Source organism: Fistularia commersonii, chromosome 22, assembly GCF_037954325.1.
Source record: "Fistularia commersonii isolate RoL2024-O1a breed Wild chromosome 22, RoL_Fcom_v1.0, whole genome shotgun sequence".
NCBI classification, from domain to species: Eukaryota; Metazoa; Chordata; class Actinopteri; order Syngnathiformes; family Fistulariidae; genus Fistularia; species Fistularia commersonii.
The window spans coordinates 8,644,873-8,667,767 of record NC_141305.1 but is presented as its reverse complement, the minus strand read 5'-3'; the positions used below and the strand labels follow the sequence as shown (position 1 = coordinate 8,667,767).

At 39.0% G+C, this 22,895-nt stretch overlaps 2 protein-coding genes across 2 annotated transcripts; one reads left to right on the top strand and one right to left on the bottom strand.

The window, feature by feature from the left end:
* The first annotated feature begins 1,625 nt into the window (after positions 1 to 1,625).
* Positions 1,626 to 13,658, top strand: ube2l3b (ubiquitin-conjugating enzyme E2L 3b). The gene is made up of 4 exons (XM_086169258.1): positions 1,626 to 1,686; positions 9,098 to 9,193; positions 9,277 to 9,463; positions 12,152 to 13,658. Exons 1-4 carry the CDS (start codon positions 1,660 to 1,662, stop codon positions 12,304 to 12,306), a joined length of 465 nt encoding a protein of 154 aa, XP_086025384.1. The 5' UTR covers positions 1,626 to 1,659; the 3' UTR covers positions 12,307 to 13,658.
* A 1,410-nt stretch (positions 13,659 to 15,068) lies between these two features.
* LOC147221612 (C-X-C motif chemokine 10-like) lies at positions 15,069 to 18,289 on the bottom strand. Its single transcript, XM_086169482.1, has 4 exons — positions 18,149 to 18,289; positions 17,600 to 17,729; positions 17,449 to 17,523; positions 15,069 to 16,940 (listed from the first exon to the last, which is right to left on the bottom strand). The coding sequence occupies exons 1-4, from the start codon at positions 18,201 to 18,203 to the stop codon at positions 16,835 to 16,837; spliced, it is 366 nt and encodes a 121-aa protein (XP_086025608.1). The 5' UTR covers positions 18,204 to 18,289; the 3' UTR covers positions 15,069 to 16,834.
* Between the last annotated feature and the right edge of the window lie 4,606 nt (positions 18,290 to 22,895).

Here is a 22,895-nt window from a genome sequence, read left to right as displayed (position 1 = left end):
TGAAACAATCACAATAGAAACTGAAAACTGAATTGGTCAGACAATCAACACAACATTAAAATTACTAATAGAGAAACATTAAACTGAATCAGATGGTAAACTTGAAAAACTACCTACATTTAAGGTTAATTAATGTACTCAAGAATGCCCATATGTCTTATTACAGTTGTATGCAAGGGCCTTGTCATGACAGAATGACAACAGTGATACCTGGACAGTTCATTTAACTATAAATATCCGGTAAAATATTTCAATTTGGTCCAGTGCTTTCATAAAAAAACATATTCAGTGAAAGATTCAACAAATGCACAGTCTCAATAAGGCATCATTCACCAAAAACACAATTTACAGATTTCTTTTTGTACATTTCTCTTTACTTTTTTTATATATATCTAGAGCAATAATTGATGCAGTCGATGCCTATGATTAAGCGAGTATTCCAAACCCACAAAAAGATCTCCGTTTAAATCAGTACTTGTAGTGAATGGGACTTCTATTTGAAATTTTTCCGGTGAACAAAGAGGCAGGTGATTCAAGTCAATTATTCCGAAAATTGGTTTTATTAGACATGTTTACAAGAAATAACCAAATACATTTTCCCATAGTTGTTTTATAATAATAAAAATAATGATGTTGCATTTAATTTGAAGGTTTTATGGATGTAGCAAAAACCACAATATAAACACCTTATATGAAATTTTATTTCAGGTCCTATCCTTTAGAGCAGTAAACAAAATTCAAGTGTGAATCAAATTTAACAAATAGAAAGTTAATATAAACTGTATCATGTGTTGTATAGGCACTATTCAAATAATAGCTACAGGGAAAATGCAACTGTCAAAGACGAATCCTGCAGTAAAATGGACAATATACTGCATGACCCTGGACTCAACATAGCCGTGCACTGATGTTATTATCTCACCATTTTTTATTTTGTTGCCTCATATATAAATGAAAATTTGATGGGTTACAGGTGTCTACTAAAAGTAACCATCATAGTGTCAATAGTAATATTTTAATGCTGCAGAATTCCAAGTTCAAAAGCTCAGGAGCTTGTGTCTATTAAGATGGCGTCAAAACTGTTTTTCAAATCTACTTTTCCTTGAAAAATTAAATATGTATATAATCCACTCAACACTTTCTCCACATCCTGATTTACTTCTGGTTCTCCCATCCGCAACATTCTGTGCGTTTCAGCATTACATTTGGCACACGTTAAAGAGTAAATCCTTCAATTCATCGAGAATATGGTGACCTGGTTTATCCTCAGACATTTTACCCTCTCCAAATGATGATCTTATGTTGACTTGCGTGACTTTTTTAATAGTAAATGTTGCCATTTGTCTGCACTTTGCACTGAGCGTGGATGTGTTGAACCCCACCTGGAAAGTCACAGTGGTCATCTGACAACCCCGTTGCTGGTGTAGCTGGTGGCGGCGGCGGATGAGGTTTACGTCTGGTGCTATTCTTTTGCGCTAGCTCGCCGGCTCTTGAGCTGTCAAATCGTGATGTCGTCATGTATATTTCATCACTTGATTCTTTAATCTCAGAAAACTTTACGGCGTGTCTCTCCAGGAAAAGCAGTAGGATCATAATCACGCCTCCTGGACCCATATTCTCCGCGCTGTGTATTCTGGGAACACACACAGTAGTTTCAAGATGGCGGCGAGCAGGAGGCTGGCCAAGGTAAATCTCCCGATTCCGTTGTAGATTTATCACCTGTAACGTTGTTAAGCGCATTGGATATCACGGGATGTTGACAATCGTCGCGGAAGCTACCACTAAACAACATCGTCGTGTGAAAATGGAGACAACCTCGGCGCTCGTATTGCTACGGATGTAATAAATCGAGAGGTCACTACTGGCCAACTAGCGTACCAGATATTTGGCAGCAAAGCACCCGGCAAATTAGGCCAGCATCAAAAACTAACCGTCCGGTGTGTACCTAAGAACCAGTGTTTCGTCCACATGGAAACATCGGTTTTTAAAGCGATGGGGGTTTCATAAAGATTTGTCTGGACTCATCGTGTTCCGATTGCTAACGTCAAACCGTGAGCGAATTACCGGGGCACAATGCTAATGAGCTAACTTGCTCTCCCCGGTCTGAGCTGCGTTTAGGCTAGCTAGCCTCAGCTAAAGTTGAAAGCTTTCACAATCGGTATGTAAAAGACGAGTTGAGGTTGAGCTGTTTTAATTTTTTAAGGATTCCTGATATGTATATGTTCTGTTGTAGTAACATCAAGGATTTGGGCTAATGGTACAAGTGCCAATCATACACAAATTGTTTGATAGTGTTTTCTGTACGGTTTGCACGTAATGAACTGAAGCGCTGCCGTTACATCATCTAATTCCTTTATTCTGACCCAACGAACCAACAGATCGAGTTCCTCATATCAAACTCTTTTATTAAGTTGGCTAATGCAGTTTTCTAACAAAAAATGAACGGGTATAAATCTAGGTTGTATGTAGATATTTCATCAAAATCGCATGTTTCACGGCTATTGTTGACGGAAATGAAGTAACGTCAATAAATCGGTACGGTTTGTCTTGTTTACTCCCATTTGCGCAGGCGTGCTACGACCTAGTGCAGGCTATGCCATATGGGTAGAAGTATCGTTCTGATAATTCATTTTAAAAGCATAAATTAATATAATGAATTTACATAATGAGCAGGTAAAGCAATTCATATAAAAGTGTTTGAAATGGCAGTAATAGTTGACTGAACCCCAAAGTTGCACAGCAAGAGAAATAAGCTTTGTGGTATAATATTTGTTGTATATGTGTAATAAAATAGTATGGTATTGAAGCATATGGCAAGATAAAGTACTAAACACATATGACGGGTGATCTGTATGCAAATTGAAATGCGATCAATACAAGGTAATTCAAAAATACAAGATTTTTCACGTGAAGAGCAGGGATACTGGAAGTGACAGTGACAACAGTACTCTTCTTGGCAGCTGCTGAAACTTTGCCAGATCTGTGAACACTCAGATGAAAGGGTGTGACAGGCTGTAGCTAAGACAAAATGTTGAGCTTATGGATTCAGTATAAACTTGCCTTTGTGCTTGTTTGTTTGTTCATGTAAACAAAGTTAAATCTGAGCTTTACTTTTTCATCCAGGCCACGAGAACCAAAGGCAAACAAACATACAGCATTAGTTCTTTTCTTTAGTTTTCATTGCCTACAACCCCCAAAATGTATTCTGTTGTCACTTCCTGATGGACGTGCCGATAACATTTAACAAACCAAATTAACAGCATGGGAATGATACTAAAATATAGTTCAAGCTAGGATTAACAGCTGGTCAATCAAACAGAACTTTGGTGTGTCCGTGTTTGCTTCAGTGGGCATAATTTTATTGTGTTGCTATTGCAACTGATTATTTTTTAAAACACTGAATGTATTTTTCATGTGTTAAATGAGATAGGGATCCATGTTTTTATTTTGCATCATTATTAGCGAGGTAATCAGTCCAGTTGCATGGTCATATGTCTCAAAAGTCTACAATCATAAGTAGAATGGAAAACCTTTTTTTATTTTGTGACAACAGAACTGAGTAATTCCATAGTAAAATGAGTCCTGCTGTCCTTGCAGTGTGTTGTTTGGATAGTTTGTCCGTGATGGAGGGCAGTTTGTTCTTTGATGTCCTGTTCCTCTGTGTCTCACATGTTTTTGCGTTTTAGCTTATCATGATTTCAGCCTGGCAGATTAGTTTATAGATCCTGTCAGCCTATCAGGTACTTTTCCCAGGACCAGAGATAACATTTGAAGTTTACAGGAATTGAATTTTGTATGTGAAAGTCTTAAGCTTTGAAGAAGAATGCCTTTAAGAACAAGTAGATCACTTTCTGTTTCATTTTCTGTCAAAAGCAATGAGAAGCTACTATGTCAATATTGTCTCCATCATAAACAGCGGGGCCTCTCAAATAATTTGATTCACACCTTTTAAAATATTAACTAGGAAAAAACAGCTTCACAAAGCAATTGAATATTTAACCAGCTATTACTAGCAAGTTTGTCTGTGCCCTATTAAGTAAATTCCAAATAGTGTGTCCCCCAAGGTAGTTCATGCTTTTACTTTCATAAAATAAAACCATATTCGTAAGTAGTTTCGAAAATTGCTGCCACATTGTGATTCTCACAGCATGATTACCAAATCAGAAAATGAAATAATAGAGTATTCCATTGTTATTGTTATAATCCATTATTATTGCCCTTTTACAGAACAGATACTATTTGTTGTAGTCAAACTAACAGTAATTCAAACAGGAAATATTTGTATTAATTTGTGTGACATGACAACTGCTGTCGCAAGCAGCCTTTTTTATCCACGTTTACAAGCTGAAGCCACCTTTTACATGGTCAGAGCAGACTGAATGTATGTATCTTATACACCTTAGTGGTCAAAAGTGATTAACAGTGGCCAACAAAAAAGTGAAGTTGGGAATTCTGCAGTCTTTCATGATGGAAGGAGGAGTCGGGCTTCAGGGAGAGGATTTAAATTTATCATGTCATAATAAACCCTCACAGTGTTCAGAGGCCATGGACAGTGCTATAACAACGAGAACGCAAGCAGCTTAAATGAAGGAAATTTGTACGGCAGCTTGCTTAACCAAATATCAGAAAGTGAGGAGCAACTGTGCCTTCAAGCTAAAGTGTCTCTCCAATACGCCTTAAAGCGGAAACTGATATAAAATATACAAACAGTGGTAACATTAACTAATGTCATATATATTTGTGTGTCTCTTCACCAGTTTTCCTCAGAATATATCATGAGTCCAATATTGTTGAAACAAATGACATATGGCACCATATAAATCAGGACATCAATGCTGAACAACTAATGTAATTAATATCAGGTCTAGCCTGCCCTTCATCAGTGGAAGTGGGTTTCTTAATCAAATTTCATAACTCATGAATATCCTTTTAGTTCTGCACAGTTCTGTGACATATGTCACATAACAAGTTTCTTAATACTTGTGTGTTAAATCATTGCAGTAGGGTATGTGTAGCTACATACTCTCTCCCATTACCGTTTGAGTAGCTTGAAATGCAGTTCCTCATAACCTATTCATAGTAGTAAAATCAGACTCCATGAACTGTACTATGTAAACACCAAACAGCAGTGTCTGATCCTCCTTTGAATATTGGATTTTCTCTGACATTGCCAGTCTATGTTTTCTAATTCCTCCCCTGGACCTACCTCTGTCTGTGTGTCAGTAATTCAGTTTAATTAAAGCTTGATAAATATTTCTTAGCTTAACAGGCCGCTCTGTCGAAAAAGGTCAGGATTCGACACTAAGGTCCAAAGGGAACCAGTGTTTCAGCATATTTAATTAGTTGATGCATGAACAGCACAGCAGGTGTAAAGTGGCCCCCAATTGCATAATATGTTAAATAAATGCAGTCATGTCAACTAAGCTTTAGCTGTCATAATATGCTGACACTAGAATACTTAGTTTTGATATTTGCTTTCACTTCCATTCACATCTCTTTGTTCACTTGTCTTAAGATGAAGGTCACTCCTGCACTTACGAATACTATCGGCTGAAATGAATAAGGAGTTAGGAATGAGGAGTGTTTAGATTTGAGGCATGTTGTGAACCAAACATCTTATTTTGTGTTTAAAATATTACAGTGGTGAAAATTGATTTTGATATTTTATGATATGATGATGACTTTGGGTGATATGGCATCAAACTTTTTTTTTTTGCGCATATATTTACCACCCGTGCTGAAAAAGTACAGCTTGCAAGCCACCTGACTGTTCAGAGGAGGTGGGATTGTTACATGCTCTCTTTAATTTTTTGTGTACTGTGAATCTGGCTTGATGAAGAGGAGTAAACCTGGCGCGCAAATAATCTCTAAAGACTTTGAGTCTGTCGTGGCTGTTCTGGGAGATCAACGGTTTACATTGCACTTTTCATCATATCTACATGTCAAGTACTCCTATCCCTACTTGTGCAGCTCTTTTTCCATACAGTGAAAATTGGTTGACTTTTTGAATTGGCCTTGGTTAAAGTCAAGTATTTTATTAATTCTTGTGGAAAATTAATTATGCATTTTAAAAACCCTGGCATAATTACATTAATCAATAAAAATTGGCCTTGTATATGTAGCTGAAATGTTTTGGTTTTTTGTTTTGTTTTAGCACCTACCACTGAATGAGATGACAGGATACACTTCTGTGTCAGCTTGTATGAAATATAGCAAGTTAACTGCATTTCATTTATGTTGGTGAAAAAAAACAACTGGAGATTCAAATACAGCGGGGCTGGCTTGCTGCACTTGAAACTATATTGATGAGTCTTGTATTCGCACACACACACACACTCACGCACAAATGCTTAATCTTTGGCAGCAACATTGACTTGAGCTAATCAGGAGCCATCACAAATGCCCAAGATATCATTTTGTTTCATTTTCTATCTATACTTTCTTACAGAATGACTTAGCATGTCAAACTAAAACGTTAATGTGAAATATATTAGACGCTGTACATTTTCAGCACTGCAATTCATAATTATTCTCAACAATGTTTGTGCTTATTTTAACTCAGGATGTGACAAGTTCCTGACAGGTTAGACTTGTCTGAGCCTGTATACACTCTTGTATTTCTTTTGTTTCCTAAATTGTTTTGTATTTTCTTCACATTGCTGCATTCATTTTTTATATTTTTCTAAATTCTTTACTTACTACTTAACCATTTGATATTAGATATGCAGTGAATAGTATTTGTACATTTATACATGTATGCAAATGTGCGTGTGTGAGCACTTATTTTTACACATGTACAGTAATTTCCAGACAATCGAGCGCACCTCAGTATCACTATCTTGGGCTTCCTTCTGCGCACTAAAACCGTCAAAGTCGTCTTCTTCGGTGTTAGAGTTGAACGGACTCAGAATTTCATTTTCATCGGTTTGATGTGGCGAGGATAAATGTTTTAGCGGCATGAAGCTTTATAGCCCCTCCCCCCCAAAAATCCATATATTAGCCTTATTGTTGTTAAAGTGAAAAAAGTTGCGGCTTATCGTCCGAAAATTACGTTATAACTATAAGGCTTATGATCAATCGGGAATCTTTTGAAGGGTCTTTTAAAGCCAACTATTTACTGACCAAGTTAAACCACGACAATGTCCTGCTTTCCTCCAGTGCAGTGGTAAAAAGCGTGGCAAGCTTCATATAAAATTTAGCTTTGAAAATATTCAAAGTGAATGTTTAGATAACTATTTGGTAGGCACTGTCAAGTTAAAGGCTTTGCAGTGTGTGTAACTTAGCTGGAATGACCTTTGCATTTGATAGTTTACATGTATGAGAGGATGCAAAACCGTGCCCTTATTTTGCATGCATATCTTATACTATTTGTTGGATCTTGGTGGGGATGCTATCATTATTCACAACTATCTTTAAACAATCATTGCTGAACTCTGCAACAGGGTCATGGTTCTATACTCACGGTGTATACATCCATGTACATTCACTGTGCCTTTAACCGGCTAAACATTTTTAATTCACTCAAAAAATGAATTAAGGTGGCCTGTACTGAATTGAGTAAAACGGTGCCAGTGTGTTAAACACATACTACTACAAAATGATTAGCTGTTTGTTTTTCATTACAAGTTAATAGGAGCCTCATTTAAGGAAATGCCAGTATGTCAGGAACTCTTACTTTCCTAGCTTTCATTCTTCCTGTAGGAAAAAGTTTAAGCTAATGATAATCAGCTTATACCATCAAGGTGACAACTTTTTTGAACAATAGAACCTACCAACCAGAGCTAAATATTACTAAATTCATATGTTTTTGGGGCAGGATGATGGGTAAGGTACTAAACTTCACAGGATGCTCACTATAACCAGTAAAGTAAAAATAAAAGTCATCAGAGTAATGAAGGCAGCAAAGTCCAAACAGATATCCCCTTTCAGTAGTTTGCTTTATGCCTGTGCTTTGGATGTACAAAAAACGAGCAAGTAAGGTCCTGAGCTCTCAGGACACCTTCAGCAAAAGGGTGTTGGACTGTATCTATGTCACTGGGTCAATGAATGGCTTAAGTCAATCACACCGAGGGGCATGAGCCCCCTGAGTCCTGATTTTGATGGATTAAAACATTTGAGGAAATATCTCTTATTACTTTACTGCATTCAAATTCACATATTACTTTTCACATATTACAGACTATACACATCTTAAAATACATTCAAAATCATTGGCCAGATTTCACTGAATTCCTCAAAACTGATGGCACTGGTAAAATGTAGGTCAGCATCCATAAAATCTTGAGTTTGTAAATATTTTTAACGACAAAAAGCAGCAGAAGGTACCTTGTGTCTGCCTAGACTTTAATATTTGGTTGACAAGTATAAGCCTAAACAGAAATATAATGTGTCAGCTGCCAAAGGGGGTTGCAGGTTTTCCCAATCAGCATCAAATGTAAATGTCTGTTGTGGTATTTTTAGCATCTACCTGGTATTTGATTGACAAGCAAATTACTTGAACATCAAGTAGGATGGTATACTGTTAGTGAAATGCAGCAATGTTTTTTGATTAGTATTTGTGTTCTTCTATGTGTTTTTTTTTTTTTTTTTTTTTTTTTGACTTTTTTTTTTTTGGAAAAGTCAAGTTAGCGGCTCTTTAGTCAGTGAAAGGATAAAACAAAAGTCAGACTTTTGGGAACAGGCGCTCCTGTTTTATCCAGTGTGTTCACCAGTTTTGAATGTGACTTTTTTCCACCATTGACACAGATGGGTCTATTGTATTTGTTCATGTTTGCTCAAATAAGACAGGGTGGAGGATGGGGCAAGAGAATGAAAGCATGGTGTTTTCATATATACGTAGATGCTGTAGAGAACATGCTGAAGAGAATCAATTTGTATAAAGGTCAGTTGTGATCATGCTCCATTCCACTCAGTGTAAACTCAAAAAAAAAGCATAATTTTGTGTGGAATTGCTGTGACTTATGCCTTCACTTTTACCACTGGTGCAGGTAAAAACGTGTTGAGCTTGACCTCTGTATGAACCTTTTGATATAACTTTCTTAATAGCACGTTGGGAAGAAAAAAACAAACATGTAATTCATATCTCCTTATCCGCCAGGAACTCGATGAGATTCGCAGATCTGGAATGAAAAACTTCAGAAACATCCAAGTTGACGAATCAAACCTATTGTCATGGCAAGGACTCATTGTTCCTGTAAGTAGTCGCTCCCTCTCCCAACGACTCCACGCCTCCGGCTCCACGATTTACCCAAACTTAATCCATCATTTTGCCTCCAGGACAACCCTCCCTATGACAAAGGTGCGTTCAGGATCGAGATTATTTTCCCCACCGAGTACCCTTTCAAGCCTCCCAAGATCACATTCAAGACAAAGATCTACCACCCCAACATCGATGAGAAGGGGCAGGTGTGCTTGCCTGTGATCAGTGCAGAGAACTGGAAGCCAGCCACCAAAACTGACCAAGGTGAGTGTGCGACGCCTCGCCAAGCCATAATTTGCAGAACAGCCTCACTATCATTTTTGCTCTTTTCTGTTTTTGAGGACTCATCAACTTGCTGTTAAAAAGCAATTTGGTCAGACTTCTAAACCGATCTGTTTTGGAGCATTGAGAAAAATGTCATATTTTTTCCTGTGCTGTCCCATTCGTGACAGGAAATTGTTAAAATCAAATCAAAACCCTTGGTCTATAGAGATATCTCACTTCATTTTGGGTGTTTGCTGTAAGATTGCAGAGACTGCAGGAACCATGTTACACAGACACTGTGTGCCCAGCTAACTTGTTCATAATCCCAGCCAAATGTTCACATCGCATGTGAGACGGGGGCCCAGTACGCCTTTGTGATCATGTAGTATCCACATAGAAGCGTGTGTCCATGTTGTGACAAAGGGGAAAGAATTTGGCTGAAATGTGTCAATAACTGAGCTAATCCAGGCTTTTGTGCCAAAAGAAACTTAGTGCAGTAAACATGTATTTTTTGCTCGGTTCCAAACGCTAAACCAAACCTATTCTTGTTGTTCAAACTGAACTGAAAGCAAAAGAAACTTATGCGATTTACTACCTAAATTGAGAACTTACAGATGTGCTGCCCACAGTGACTCAACTCGTGTCTTTACTCGCACTTCCTGTTTTGGCGACTTGTGTAAAGTGATGGTTTGCAGCCCTTCTGCTCCAAATAGTAGGATGCCATGTAAAACCCATATGAAACAAGGCAATGGTATGCAAATCCTTTTTGTTTTGTTGCCTAAATTCATTGCAATTAAACACAAAAACAATATGTTTTCTATCCAAACTGATAAACCCTTTCCCTCTGCTGGAATAAGCAGGAAGTCCAAGAAAACAACATGTGGATTGAAACATAAAATGGTTTTGTCAGAGAAGAGCAAGTTACCGCTCATCTTGGCCACTAATGCATCCCAACATATAATACATACTAGAAATATCCTGCACACAGTCGTTTTTATCTCATTTTAGCATAAATCAATTTGAAATGTGGACTTTTCCATTGAAAACTTGCTTATTATATAATGATCCAGTGTTGAGAGCAGGCACGCATGTTGTATGTATTGACGTGTCTGTCAAATTTTCCACATAAAAAATGTATATATATATATACACACACACGTCTTGTTTGTGCATAAAAGCATCGTTATAGTTCTTTGGTTAAATAGTATTTTGGCGAAATGGTTTTTTTTCTCATTTCTTTATTTATTTTTGCTTTGTTTTACAGTGTTATTTTATAACTTCTGTAATTGGGTTCTCCCTCAAGTTAATATCACTAATAAAAAAAGTTAAGTTGAAAAACAAAGGTCACAGTTGTGTGATGAGCCATTGTTGGCCCATAAAGTTGTTAAAGCACAGTTAATGTTCTATGGAACCTTCTGGTGGACTGAACAGGTTTGCCTTTTGCATTTAAGGCACTGGGGGAAATTAAGGGCCAGCAGGATATTTTTATTAATTTTAAATTTCAAAGATCTGAAATCGATTTTGCTCATTTTGCTATTTCTTAGAATGTGATTGAATATGTCTTTGAACATCATGGCACAGTGCGTATCCGCACAGCTGCTATGCGTGTTGAAGTTGTCACCTCAAAACACGGTAAGTAGAAGCCACATCTAGAATTGAGGTTCCAATGACTGGCCTTTTGGAGTTTTCCAATTATTTTTCTTTTGACATTTTTGGAGTTTGGTGTATATTTTCGCCTTATGCTCTGTGAGACTGGGGCAGGCCAGGCGTGGCCACCACTTGCAGTGGAATGCTTGGCGTTGATGCAGCACTTTAAGCTCAAAGTAATTCCAGGAAAATTCCTTCCTGCAGAATGTGAAAATGTTTTTATGTCAGTTGATTGTGCTATCTTTGGTTTTTGGACTCCAACTTCCATCAAGGGAGCCGATGTTTTGTTTAAAACCGTCCATCTTAATCATGTAGGTTCTGTTACCAGATAGTATTGGAGCACCAATGCCCACCTGTGAGTAGAATTGTGAGATTTCAAGTTATTGTGAGCTGTATTAACATTTGTAATTAAATTAATTATGCAATTAATTTGTTCATTTTGACAGCATTAATACACACACACAAATATATATGATTTAAAAATCTAACACGACCAAACCTGCCCACTGCCAGACATATGAAGCTTCTCGCATCCGTTACCATGCCACTGCGCAGCAAGCTCAGGTGGAGGTGAAGCATGATAAAGGCTTCCCAACAGGTTCAAACCTTGAAAACTTATGCTGTGGAACAACAATGTAGAAAACACATTTAACAGCAGTTGAAAAAAAAAAAAAAAGTCCAAAACCCCCAAAAATTGGCAGTTGGAAGCCAATCGTGGGGCCAGTATTCAGTTAATCCACAGCACTGGAGATAGAAGTGTTAGTTTTTGATTGGTACTAATTTTTGCTCTTTCCATTAAACGCACTCTGTTTGATAGCATTAGGCCAAAGACGGCACACTGCTTTTCCTGTGTTCTGAAACTTTCCTCCGAGAAACCTTAATCTGTAGACCACTCCAGGTTCCAAATGTTAATCCAACTTCAAAGTAGCGGTATTTTTTTATTCTACTTGTCGAACGGGTGACACAAAGACACGGTTCTGTAGGGACATCTTCTCTTCCATTTCTAAGCAGACCCTTCTGTGTGCTTGTGTTGTCTTGCAGTCATTCAGTCCCTCATTGCGTTGGTGAATGACCCCCAGCCGGAGCACCCCCTGCGGGCAGACCTAGCAGAAGAATACTCAAAGGACCGTAAAAAATTCTTGAAGAACGCTGAAGAGTTTACAAAGAAACATGGCGAAAAGCGGCCAATGGACTGATCACCTGATGAGCGTTTAGCCCTCTCTGTCTCTTTCTCCCTCTTGCCTCCTATTCCACCTGCCCAACAACCCCTCCCCCCCCCCTCACATGCATACACACACACACACAAACACACACACACACACACACCCACTCTCTCTCTCACCAGGTGTCAGCCTCCTCCCTCCGCCCACCAGACCGGTCCTCCCCGCAGTCCAGAAGCTGCCTGCTGATGCCAAGCAGCAGCAAGCTCAGCCCACCAACAAACCAACCACCCCCCCCTTTTCCATCCAGGACTCTTTTGTGGATCAGACATCCCCCCCCCCACCCACCCATAGCCCACCACCCCTTCCCTCTGGCCATAAACCTTCAGACCATAAGTTTCTACTCTTTTTCTTAAATTTAAACATGGAGAAGAAAACGAGGGGAGTGAGATATCGAGATAGAAAATCATCAGAGTTGTTACTTGCTCTTCCTCTTCATAAAGATTATTACACATCTCACATAGGCATGATTTTTTTTTTTTTTTTTTTTTTTTTTTTTAATTTTTATAATTATTCACTGTATTTTCTCTCAGAGCAGGAAAGCTGATTGATTCCTTTTTTTTTTTTTGCCACGTTAGCAGTGAAACTTTCATGTAAAAAGAGAAAGTGAAGCTAGTATCCGGAGGTCTGGTTCTTTTAGCGGCCTCCACCGCTTCTAGATTTGCACTGGAACAAGCCCTCCTCCAGCCCCCTCCCCACTATGCATCACACCCCCCCTAGAGCAGAAACTCAGCATATGATAGTCAGCTGTCCTCTCCTCCAAACATAGTTCTTATCACCAGGCTCTTCTAAGAAATGGCCTACAAGTTTTAGATCGACTTAAGCTGTCCACAACGTTCACATTCTTTTCTGCACGACAAAATTTGTCCGTCGCAGTCTTTCATTTTAAAAGAGTCATTTTTTTTTTTCCCCCCCGATGCTTTTTTTAAAAAAATTCTTTTGATTGGCGCCTCTCGTTACATCGCTTCAGTTAGGTTGAAAGAGCCAGTCGGAATCAGACCCACCCGTCACGTAAGAAGGCGATTCCCTTCACCACATTGAGACATAGTCCGGCGGCAGATCGAGCCGACCGGCCAAAAAAGGGGCCCCAGGTTGCCCAGGAGCGGGAGTTTGGGGGGGTGGGTGTGGGACATCAAACTCACCTGGAAGGATGGCTGAGCTAGAAATGAGCAGCTTGCAGGCACCTGGAAGAAGGCCGGCTGTCCAGGGAAGTGTTAAAACATGGAAAGGGAAGTGAGCAGCCAAAATCCCCACCATGTAACAGCTGTTTGATCTGGTCCCAATGTTTGTTTCATAATAAAGACGGCTAACCATTTGGCCTCACTGTTTGCCTGGGAGTCCAGTGCCTGTGTCGTGTGTTTGTGGATTCGTAGACGACCGCGCCCAGCCATGATTCGCCAGGATTTCTTGACTGAGGAAGATAAATGCCCGCCTCTTCTCAAAGGACCCCATTCCTGTTACTTGCAGTTTGTGGTGTCGCCTGACAAACTTTCCCAAAACAATGGTACGAACATGTTGTGACACACCTATTCGTCATATTACAAACCGATCACAAGAACTCATTGAAAACGCTGGGTCTGGTGAGGTCACGCAGGCCAGTAACAGTGGCGATAACTGAATTAAGCAGATCAAAATTATGCCGAAACCAAATGTCATGTAATCTGAACACGACAAGAAAACTACATGCAAGATGACGGGGCATCTACTTTCTCGAGGGATCGTAGCAAACCTTTTTGATTTATTTAAATGATCACAACGCCGCCTTAAACGAGAACAACTGTCGTAAACGCGACTGGTTTTAATAAATCTAACTTGCAGTCAGTATATTATGTGATGTCCACCAAGTCTACAGGAGCTGGTCCGCCATCTTGCGTCTTAGCAGGAATGACCGGCCATCTAACCTCAGCAGGCAAAAGGCAATTATCAACAGCAACCCCTGCGGCGAGGCACGCGTTCCTCTCCTTGGAAAGCCGTAATTAACACTAACGTCACGGTGGAAATCCTTCCCGTTTGGCACGGCGAGCGCACACGCAAGGATCACGCGATTACTTCCCCCGGCACATTTGGATGGCCCGCTGGACGTGGTAAGGATAGGCGTCAGTGAAATGTTCACCCGGGCACAGGTGATTTCAGTGGGTGAAGTTCACATCGTTCACAACGTAACTCCTTTAGTCACTGTTTTATGGCTGTATTTCATAATGGCTCCATTGTTTGATGTGTCAGGACAAAGCTGAAGTCCAGGCTTTGATAGTAGTTGCGATGAATATTCAAACAGTAACTTTTGTTGTCCAGTGAGTAACTGAACAAAGCCAGTACTAGTCGTTCATTGGATTTCTGTGTTGGAAATTTTCCATCAGTTTTAATCGTATTAATGATCAAGTTGAATGATGGATTTCTCAGTTTTAGGTTCAAATTGAGCCATCGTAAGTCAGGTGGCGGGGATGTCAACCCAAAATCTTCTCCGGCAAGTGTTAAGCAAGACACTGAACCCATAACTGCCATCTGCTGCTCAGAGCTCATCCATAAAGGGTTCAATAACAAGATCATGGCAGAATAAAGAGATTTCTGTCAGAATAAAAGAGGAACTGGGTGACATGAATAAATGAAAATCTTAGAAATTCCTTCAGAAACATTTTCCATTTAGAAGGACTCAAGATGCATTTGTTTTCGTTGATAAAGATTTTTCTTAAAAGTAACTAAGCAGTTAAAACTGCAAGCACTCACATTGCTTTTAAGTAAGGTACAATGCTCAGCTACAGGCAATGAGTGAACAAATATATTTTCACCATATTAAGAATGGTTAGAATTCAGCTTTGGTTCTCACATTAAATATATTAATGGATTACAGTATTTTATTATTATAGTTGATAAAAGATTTTTCTTAAAACTAAACAGTTATAACTAAAAGCACTCACATTGCTTTTAAGTGAGGTACAATGCTCAGCTACAGGCAATAAGTGAACAAATATATTTTCACCATATTAAGAATTGTTAGAATTCAGCTTTGGTTCCCACATTAAAATAATATATTAATGATTACAGTATTTTATTATAGTTGATAAAGATTTTTCTTAAAAGTAACTAAGCAGTTAAAACTTAAAGCACTAGCATTGCTTTTAAGTAAGGTACAATGCTCTGCTACAGGCAATGAGTGAACAAATATATTTTCACCATATTAAGAATTTAGAATTCAGCTTTAGTTCTCACATTAAAATTAGAATATATTTATGGATTACAGTATTTTATTATTATAACGAGAGGATTTACTCTGTCATACCCAAATCCAGTTATCTTTGCTCTCTGTCCCGCTCAGGCCCCTCACTCATTATCTATGATAACAGATGGACTCCTGGTCATGTTGGGTGGTTTTGTGTCACTCTGTACTATAGAAAGAGCTGAAAATTCATGATAAAGGCTTTGAGAAGCGAGCAATGGCCTGAAATCTGCTGGAAATACTAAAAACTACCGGTCCGTGTGAGCAAGTTCTGGATCCCCGGGCACACGCAGGTGGGTGGGAAATTTTCAGGTATCACGGAAAAGTACACTGCTCAAAAAAACACATCCTAGATCTAAATTAATGAAATATTCTTATGAAATACTTTGCTCTTTACACAGTTGAATGTGCTGACAACAAAAATCACACAAAAATGATCAATGGAAATCAATTGTATCAACCCATGGAGGTCTGGATTAGGAATCACACTCAAAATTAAAGCGTAAAAACAAACTCCAGGCTGATCCAACTTTGATGTAATGTCCTTAAAACAAGTCAAAATGAATCTGTGTTGCTTCCTGAGTGGACACAATGATTTCACAGAAGTGTGATTGACTTGGAGTTACATTGTGTTGTTCAAGTGTTCCCTTTATTTTTTTGAGCAGTATATTAATAATGGAAAATAAGTTTTATAATACAGTAGCAGTCCCGCCCCACAGCAAGAGGATCCGGATTCGATTCCGACAGGGCCTTTCTGTGTGGACCTTGCATGCTCTCCCAGTGTATTGTTGGTCTTGTGAAGTGTGAATGAGAGTGGATTGGTGCATGTCTATATGATTTGTCATTTAGCGGATGAATGGTTATGCCTATGTGACTCATGAATGACAGGATGAATGGTTGCCCGTGTCTATATGACGTGTGAATTAGAAGGTGAATGGTTGTATGTCTAGAATCACTCCCATCCATTCCTCGAGGTGAAGTTTGGTCTCTTCTTTTTTGGAGTTGCTCAAGCTAACAACCATGTAGTAACAATAAAAATAAGATAAAAGTTATTTATTAATGTTCTGAAAAACAAAATATTTACAATTGAACTTGGTCAAAGCCCATCTAGCAGGATGAGGCAACAATGGGCTGATCAGCTGAGCACTTCAAGAACAACTGAATGGTGGAGGAAATAGGAAATGTGACCTTGGACGACAGTCTTTAGTTTCTCTTTGCATTTGTCATTTTTTGCTTTCCTGTTCGTTGCCTGTGTCCTTCCACCAGTTTACCTCCAGATGTCAGTGCAGGTCAGGCTGTCTGGAGGCCGGTGGGTGTCAGACGAGGCGGAGTGATGGGCACTTTACTGTATCTCCTCGTTGTGAACATGTGTCTTTTAGTCCGAAATGCCCTCCTCCTGAATGTGAAAAAGTCATAGAACAGCTGATGTTATTGACACCGGTGATGCAGCTGAAAGACTCAACCTCAGAATAAGTGAATTTAGCTTTTAAATTAAAAATAAATAGATAAAAATATTAATACAAAGAAAATAAGCACCACCACCAAGATATGGAAAAAAAAACAAAAACATGCTGTAATAAAATGAGAAAAGCAAAAATCCTGTGACGGTCTACAATATGTTGAACTAATAAAGTATTTAAAAAAAAAAAAGATTAACACACCTATATTAAACATTTTTCTGCAAAAAAAAAAAAAAAAAAATCCTGAGTGTCTATTAAGTTGAATTCAAAAGAAATTATAAAAACAGGAAACTCTTAAATCGCAATGTACTACCTTTTGAATTTAATATTTATCATTCGAGGTGATCGGCTCACACTACAGCCTCGGTCGATCGGGCCCCACACCTACTTTGACTAAATCTATCCGTAACAAAGTGTCGGGGAAAGCAGCTTCAACTGACTTACCTCACGTTACTGAGGATGGTCCTTCCTAGATGGGACTGTGGGCTCACACACTTCCTCACCCCATTAACGGTGAGACTGGTGGGGAAGAAAAGTGATGTGTCAGAGAAGCCGAATCACAGAACAGTGAATGTTCAGTTTTCTCCTCACTCACATGATCTCCACCTCTGGACAGATGCTCCTCGGTTGATAGATCTCAGGCTCCCCCGAGATCTGGGAGCGATTGACGGCTGAAATGTAACTCCAGGAACACAGGCATTTTCTGGAAACGCTGGCTGGAAGCCCTGTGGAGACAAGCGACGGAGACGGTTTCATTCTTCCATCCTCAGACATGTTCAGATAGTGGCTGACCTTGCGATGATTTGTTTGGACATATCGTTTGGTTCTCCCAGGATATCGAGCATTTCACTTTTACCAAATCAGAGTAAACCGTATCTGAGTTAGAATATAAAATACAAATTCCAAGCAAATTTTGTGTGACAGTTCAGTCCGGGGAGGCAAAAATGATGATTAAAACAGGAAGAACCACTTTAGTAAAACCAAGTGTTATTATCGTGATGCACCTTGTGATGCACCTTTGTTTCTAATTTTCCATTTTATCTCACAGCCTGATTTGCCCAAGAGATTATGATCAGTTAGATACTAATTAATAATGTGAATGCAATGAGGCAATTATTAATCTTTTTTTTTTTTTTTGTCATACCTTGAGCGGTGAGCAGCAGCAGCCAGCAGGCGAGTCCAAACAGAGCAGGATTCATTGTGGCTTGAGGCGACAGCGCTGCCAGAGATCCCGCTTGTGGACTTTTTAAACCCAGCGTGGCTCCAAAATCAATAAAGAAACGCCCACATTGGAGGACTCAATTCCGCAGTTGTCACTTTCACTTTCACTTTCATTTCCCCAGGATAGCAAGATTTCTTAGAAATGAAAACCCAGCATATTTCAAATAACATAAAATTACTTCTCATTTTTTGCATGAGTCATTCATTTCTTCATTATTTATACTACTTCTCCTACAGTCAAACATGCAAACATTCACTAATTTAAATAAGACATATTTACACCTCATAAAGAGACGTAAATCTGTTCATTCTCTCGTTCACATGTCATATAGCATCCTTGCTGCAAAAAGGTCTTGTAGTAGTACAAGACCTTCATTTGTTTGACTGATGGTTCATCACAAGAACATAAACAATTTTTGTGAACGCTCTCTTTTTCACTGCCCCACTACCTCCCACCCTTATTTTGCACGACCTCTATCTCTACTTTGTGAAATATTTGTTTGTATTATATTTACATGTTCTCCAGAACACCTTACTCATTATCTTTTCATTTTTACGAGTCACATCTCCTGCTGTACACCGGTTATGTTTATAACCGCTTTCTGCAAAAGGTATTTCTTTTCAGATTTATATTTGTTTTCTATTGTCGAGATCATACATAGTCTCTTCATTTGCGTACACACAACCGTTATTTGCATATTCCTCTATTATTACTATTTGCACATTTTCTATTACCGCTTTCTGCAAAATGTATTTCTTTTGTTTCTTTTCATATTTATATTTTGTTTTCTATTGTCGATATTATACATAGTCTCTTCATTTGTGTACACACAACCTTTATTTGCATATTCCTCTATTATTACTATTCACACATTTTCTATTACCGCTTTCTGCAAAATGTAAGTTTGTTTCTTTTCATATTTATATTTTGTTTTCTATTGTTGATATTATACATAGTCTCTTCATTTGTGTACACACAACCTTTATTTGCATATTCCTCTATTACTATTTGCACACTTTTCTACCCTGTAATGACAATTGAATTTCCCCATTGTGGGATCAGTAAAATCTTAGACATACATGCATTCGCTGTCATTCATACATCAAACAGAGGCAAACACACTTCCTCACAGAAAGGTCCCATGTTGTAATTAAACCAGCAACCCTCTTTGTATGATGTGGGATTACGAAATTCCCTAACCGCAATCCCCTGGTTACACATTAGTTAACACACAAAAAAAAACCCTCTTCAGCATAATGTTTTTCTTGGTCGTGTCACTAAAGGCCTGGGGCAGACAATACATTTAAAGTATAATTTTCAACATATTTCTATATAGCGAAATGGTCTCTCCAACTAAACACATTTCCCCTTGCAGATGAAAGCTAAATCAGCTAAACGTTACTTGTTGCATAATTTTGCGAAAAAACATCACTATCACAAACGGGCCAGTGCAGATCAAAATCAAACTGTTAAATAAATTAAGTTCAGTAGGTTTTACAATTCAGATATATATAAATAAAATAAATCTCAGCTATGATGTAATATTTACTTCCCCTATCACAGCAGGGGCTTTCCAAAGATACGATTGCGTATTCCTCAAGATGGTCATTGTCCTTCGTGTTTATTAGGCCCTGGCGGGTGGCAGGGAATTTCCAGCCGGATGTTGCAGCGTTTGACAGAAACCACATATTGGGATAATGAAACAAACCAGACAAAAGCTGCAAATTAGACAAAGGAGCTATGGGATAGAGAGCAAAACCCAGGGACAGTAGTCTGAACAGGAATCATTCATTCATTCATTCGGTAGAGGATTACATGAAAAAGGCAAGAGGGTGAAACTCAAAACTAAAATTCATCATTGCACATCTCTTATTGGGAGTTGTTGAATTTACAGTCTTATGTTCAGTGATTTGAATACTGTGAGAACCAAGATCCAGATGTAGAAATCTCAGTTTTGTATCATTTTTCAGTGACATGACCTTGATTTATGCAAACTGATGAACAAAAAATTTTTTTGAGATTTGTTTTTGATAAAGCATGCGGACTCTCCGCTGACCAAAACCTGCAGGACAAAACAACGCAGTATCCTGCCATTTAGTCCAAGAAAAAAACAAAAAAAAAACAGTTTTGACATTTGTTGCATCTTCCACATTACTTATCCATGACTTTGGACAGTGTGTGACCAAATGCTCGGACTTGGTTTTACCGAGCAAAGCCAGATGAATAATGTGGCACAGACCATCACAGGGCCAAACAGACAAAAAAGAACATTCACCCATTCATAAATCTGTGCAGCTTAGGGTCACAGATGAACCTGCAGAATGTTTTTGGACTATATGGGAGGGAAACAGGAGAGCTCGGACGAAACCTGCCCAGACAGGGGGAGAACGTGCAAACTCAAAACACTGTTGGAAATCAAACCAACCACCATACCGCAGTGCAGCCCATGTTATATTATAAATTGGGAATATGGCAAACAGATGCATTTTCCCAAAAATGTATGTCTTAGTCCAAATACTTGCTGGGTGGGTATCAATCTCAACAGCATTACTAGTCAGGGTCACTACATTATATGGCTAAAAGTATTTACTCACCTGCCTTGACACTTAGGCGAATTTAAGGGCAATTCCATTCCTAATCCATAAGGTTTAATATGACATCGGTCCACCCTCTGCAGCTACAACAGGTTCAACTCTTTTGGGAAGGCTGTCAATCAGGTTTAGGAGTTTGTTTATGGGAATTTCTGACCATTTTTCCAGAAGCAGATTTGTAAGGTCACAAATTGATGTCGGATGAGATGGCCTGGCTCTCAGTCTTCGCTCAAATTCATCCTAAAGGTGTTCTATTGCCTTGAGGTCATGACTCTGTGCAGGCCAGTCAAGTTTATCCACACCAGACTCTGTCATCCATGTGTTTATGGACCTTGCTTTGTGCACAGTCATGTTGGAAAAGGAAGGGTCCAGCTCCAAAATTGTCCTACAAAATTGGGAGCAAAATGTCTTGGTACGCTGACGCTTTCAGAGTTCCTTCCACTATAACGCAGTCAGACAATACCGCTCTCCTGGCAACCGCCAAACCCAGACTCACCCATCAGATTGCCAGATGTAGAAGCGTGAGTCATCACTCCAGAGAGTGCGTCTCCGCTGCTCGGCGATGGAAACCTTTTCTATGAAGCTCTCTGCGCACTGTCCTTGAGCTAATCTGAAGGTCACATGAAGTTTGAAGGTCTGTAGCTACTGACTCTGCAGAAAGTTGGCGACTTCTTTGCACTGTACGCCTCAGCATCCGCTTTCCCCGCTCCGTCAGTTTACGTGGCTTATCACTTCGTGGTTGAGTTGCTGTCGGTCCCAAACACTTCCATGTTCTTAGAATACAGCCGACGGTTCATTGTGGAATATTTAGGAACGAGGAAAGTTCACGACTGGATTTGTCGCACAGGTGGCATCCTATCGCAGTTCCACACTGGAATTCACTGAGCTCCTGAGAGCGACCCATTCTTTCACAAATGTTTGTAAAACCAGTCTGCATGCCTAGGTGCTTGATTTTATACACCTGTTGCCATGGAAGTGATTGAGGAAGTGATTGAAACACCTGATTCCCATTATTTTGATGGGTGGAGCAATTGTAGTGTAGGTTTTCTTTTTGCCTGCATTGTTTTCGTCATTCTCACTAATTCACACGATATATGCAGTTGCTCTTGCAAGGTAATTTTTTTATAGATTACATTATGTACTCTTGCAGCATAACAGAGAACAAATATTACCCCCCTCCCCCCCGCTTCACCGTTTTTTCATTGGTTGCAGATTTACATGTGTCTTGCTGGAATTCCGTGGTTTCCGAGAAATGTTATCCACTTGCCTGCCAGGTGTTAGAATGGTTATCCACTAATGATGCAACACAAGATCTATAAATAATATATAGAAATGTATAGATCTGAGCATGAATTTTATATGATCCAGTTTGACGGAATAATTGTGGGTGACTTCAAACTGATTTCTTATAAAACACTTACTTTTCCGTGATTTTCAGATTTCTCCCCCAAGGAACTCTGACTTCATGAGAAATCAGAAGTGAAAGAGATCCAGACAATAATAAGGGGAAGTCGGCTGTTCCTTCCTGAACATCAGTATTTACCCCCTGAATGATAACCAAACGCACATGCTTTAGCCATTAGGTCCAGACTACCGGACATCACACATTCACATGCACGAACGCAACCCACTCAAACATGATCATTTCTATAAAAATGAAAATAAGACAGCATCAGAACTTTGTCACGATCTTTATAGTAAAATCTGAAGAAATATAAGATAGGTGCCATTGACCCGAGTGTGTAGCAGCAGGACACCTGGTTCGCCGAAAGCAACGAACCAAGCTCTGTGGTGTCTATAGCCAACCACTTACTGAATCCTATTATTTTAATCCGCATGTTTTGATTACAGTGCTCACTGCATTGTGAAATGATATGATATGCAGCTCAAACCTCAGCATCCTTCTACCCAGAACTTTATTTAAACTCCTCTGTCCCTGTTCAAACGGGACAGAGGAGTAATTAATTTCCCACAGTGACAAGACTTTGTCTTTTAACTCAACAATATTTTCAGGGTGTAATTTCATCAATTCTTTTTTAATATTAATTCGTCGTGTATTTTTTTAGAAGAACAGTTCA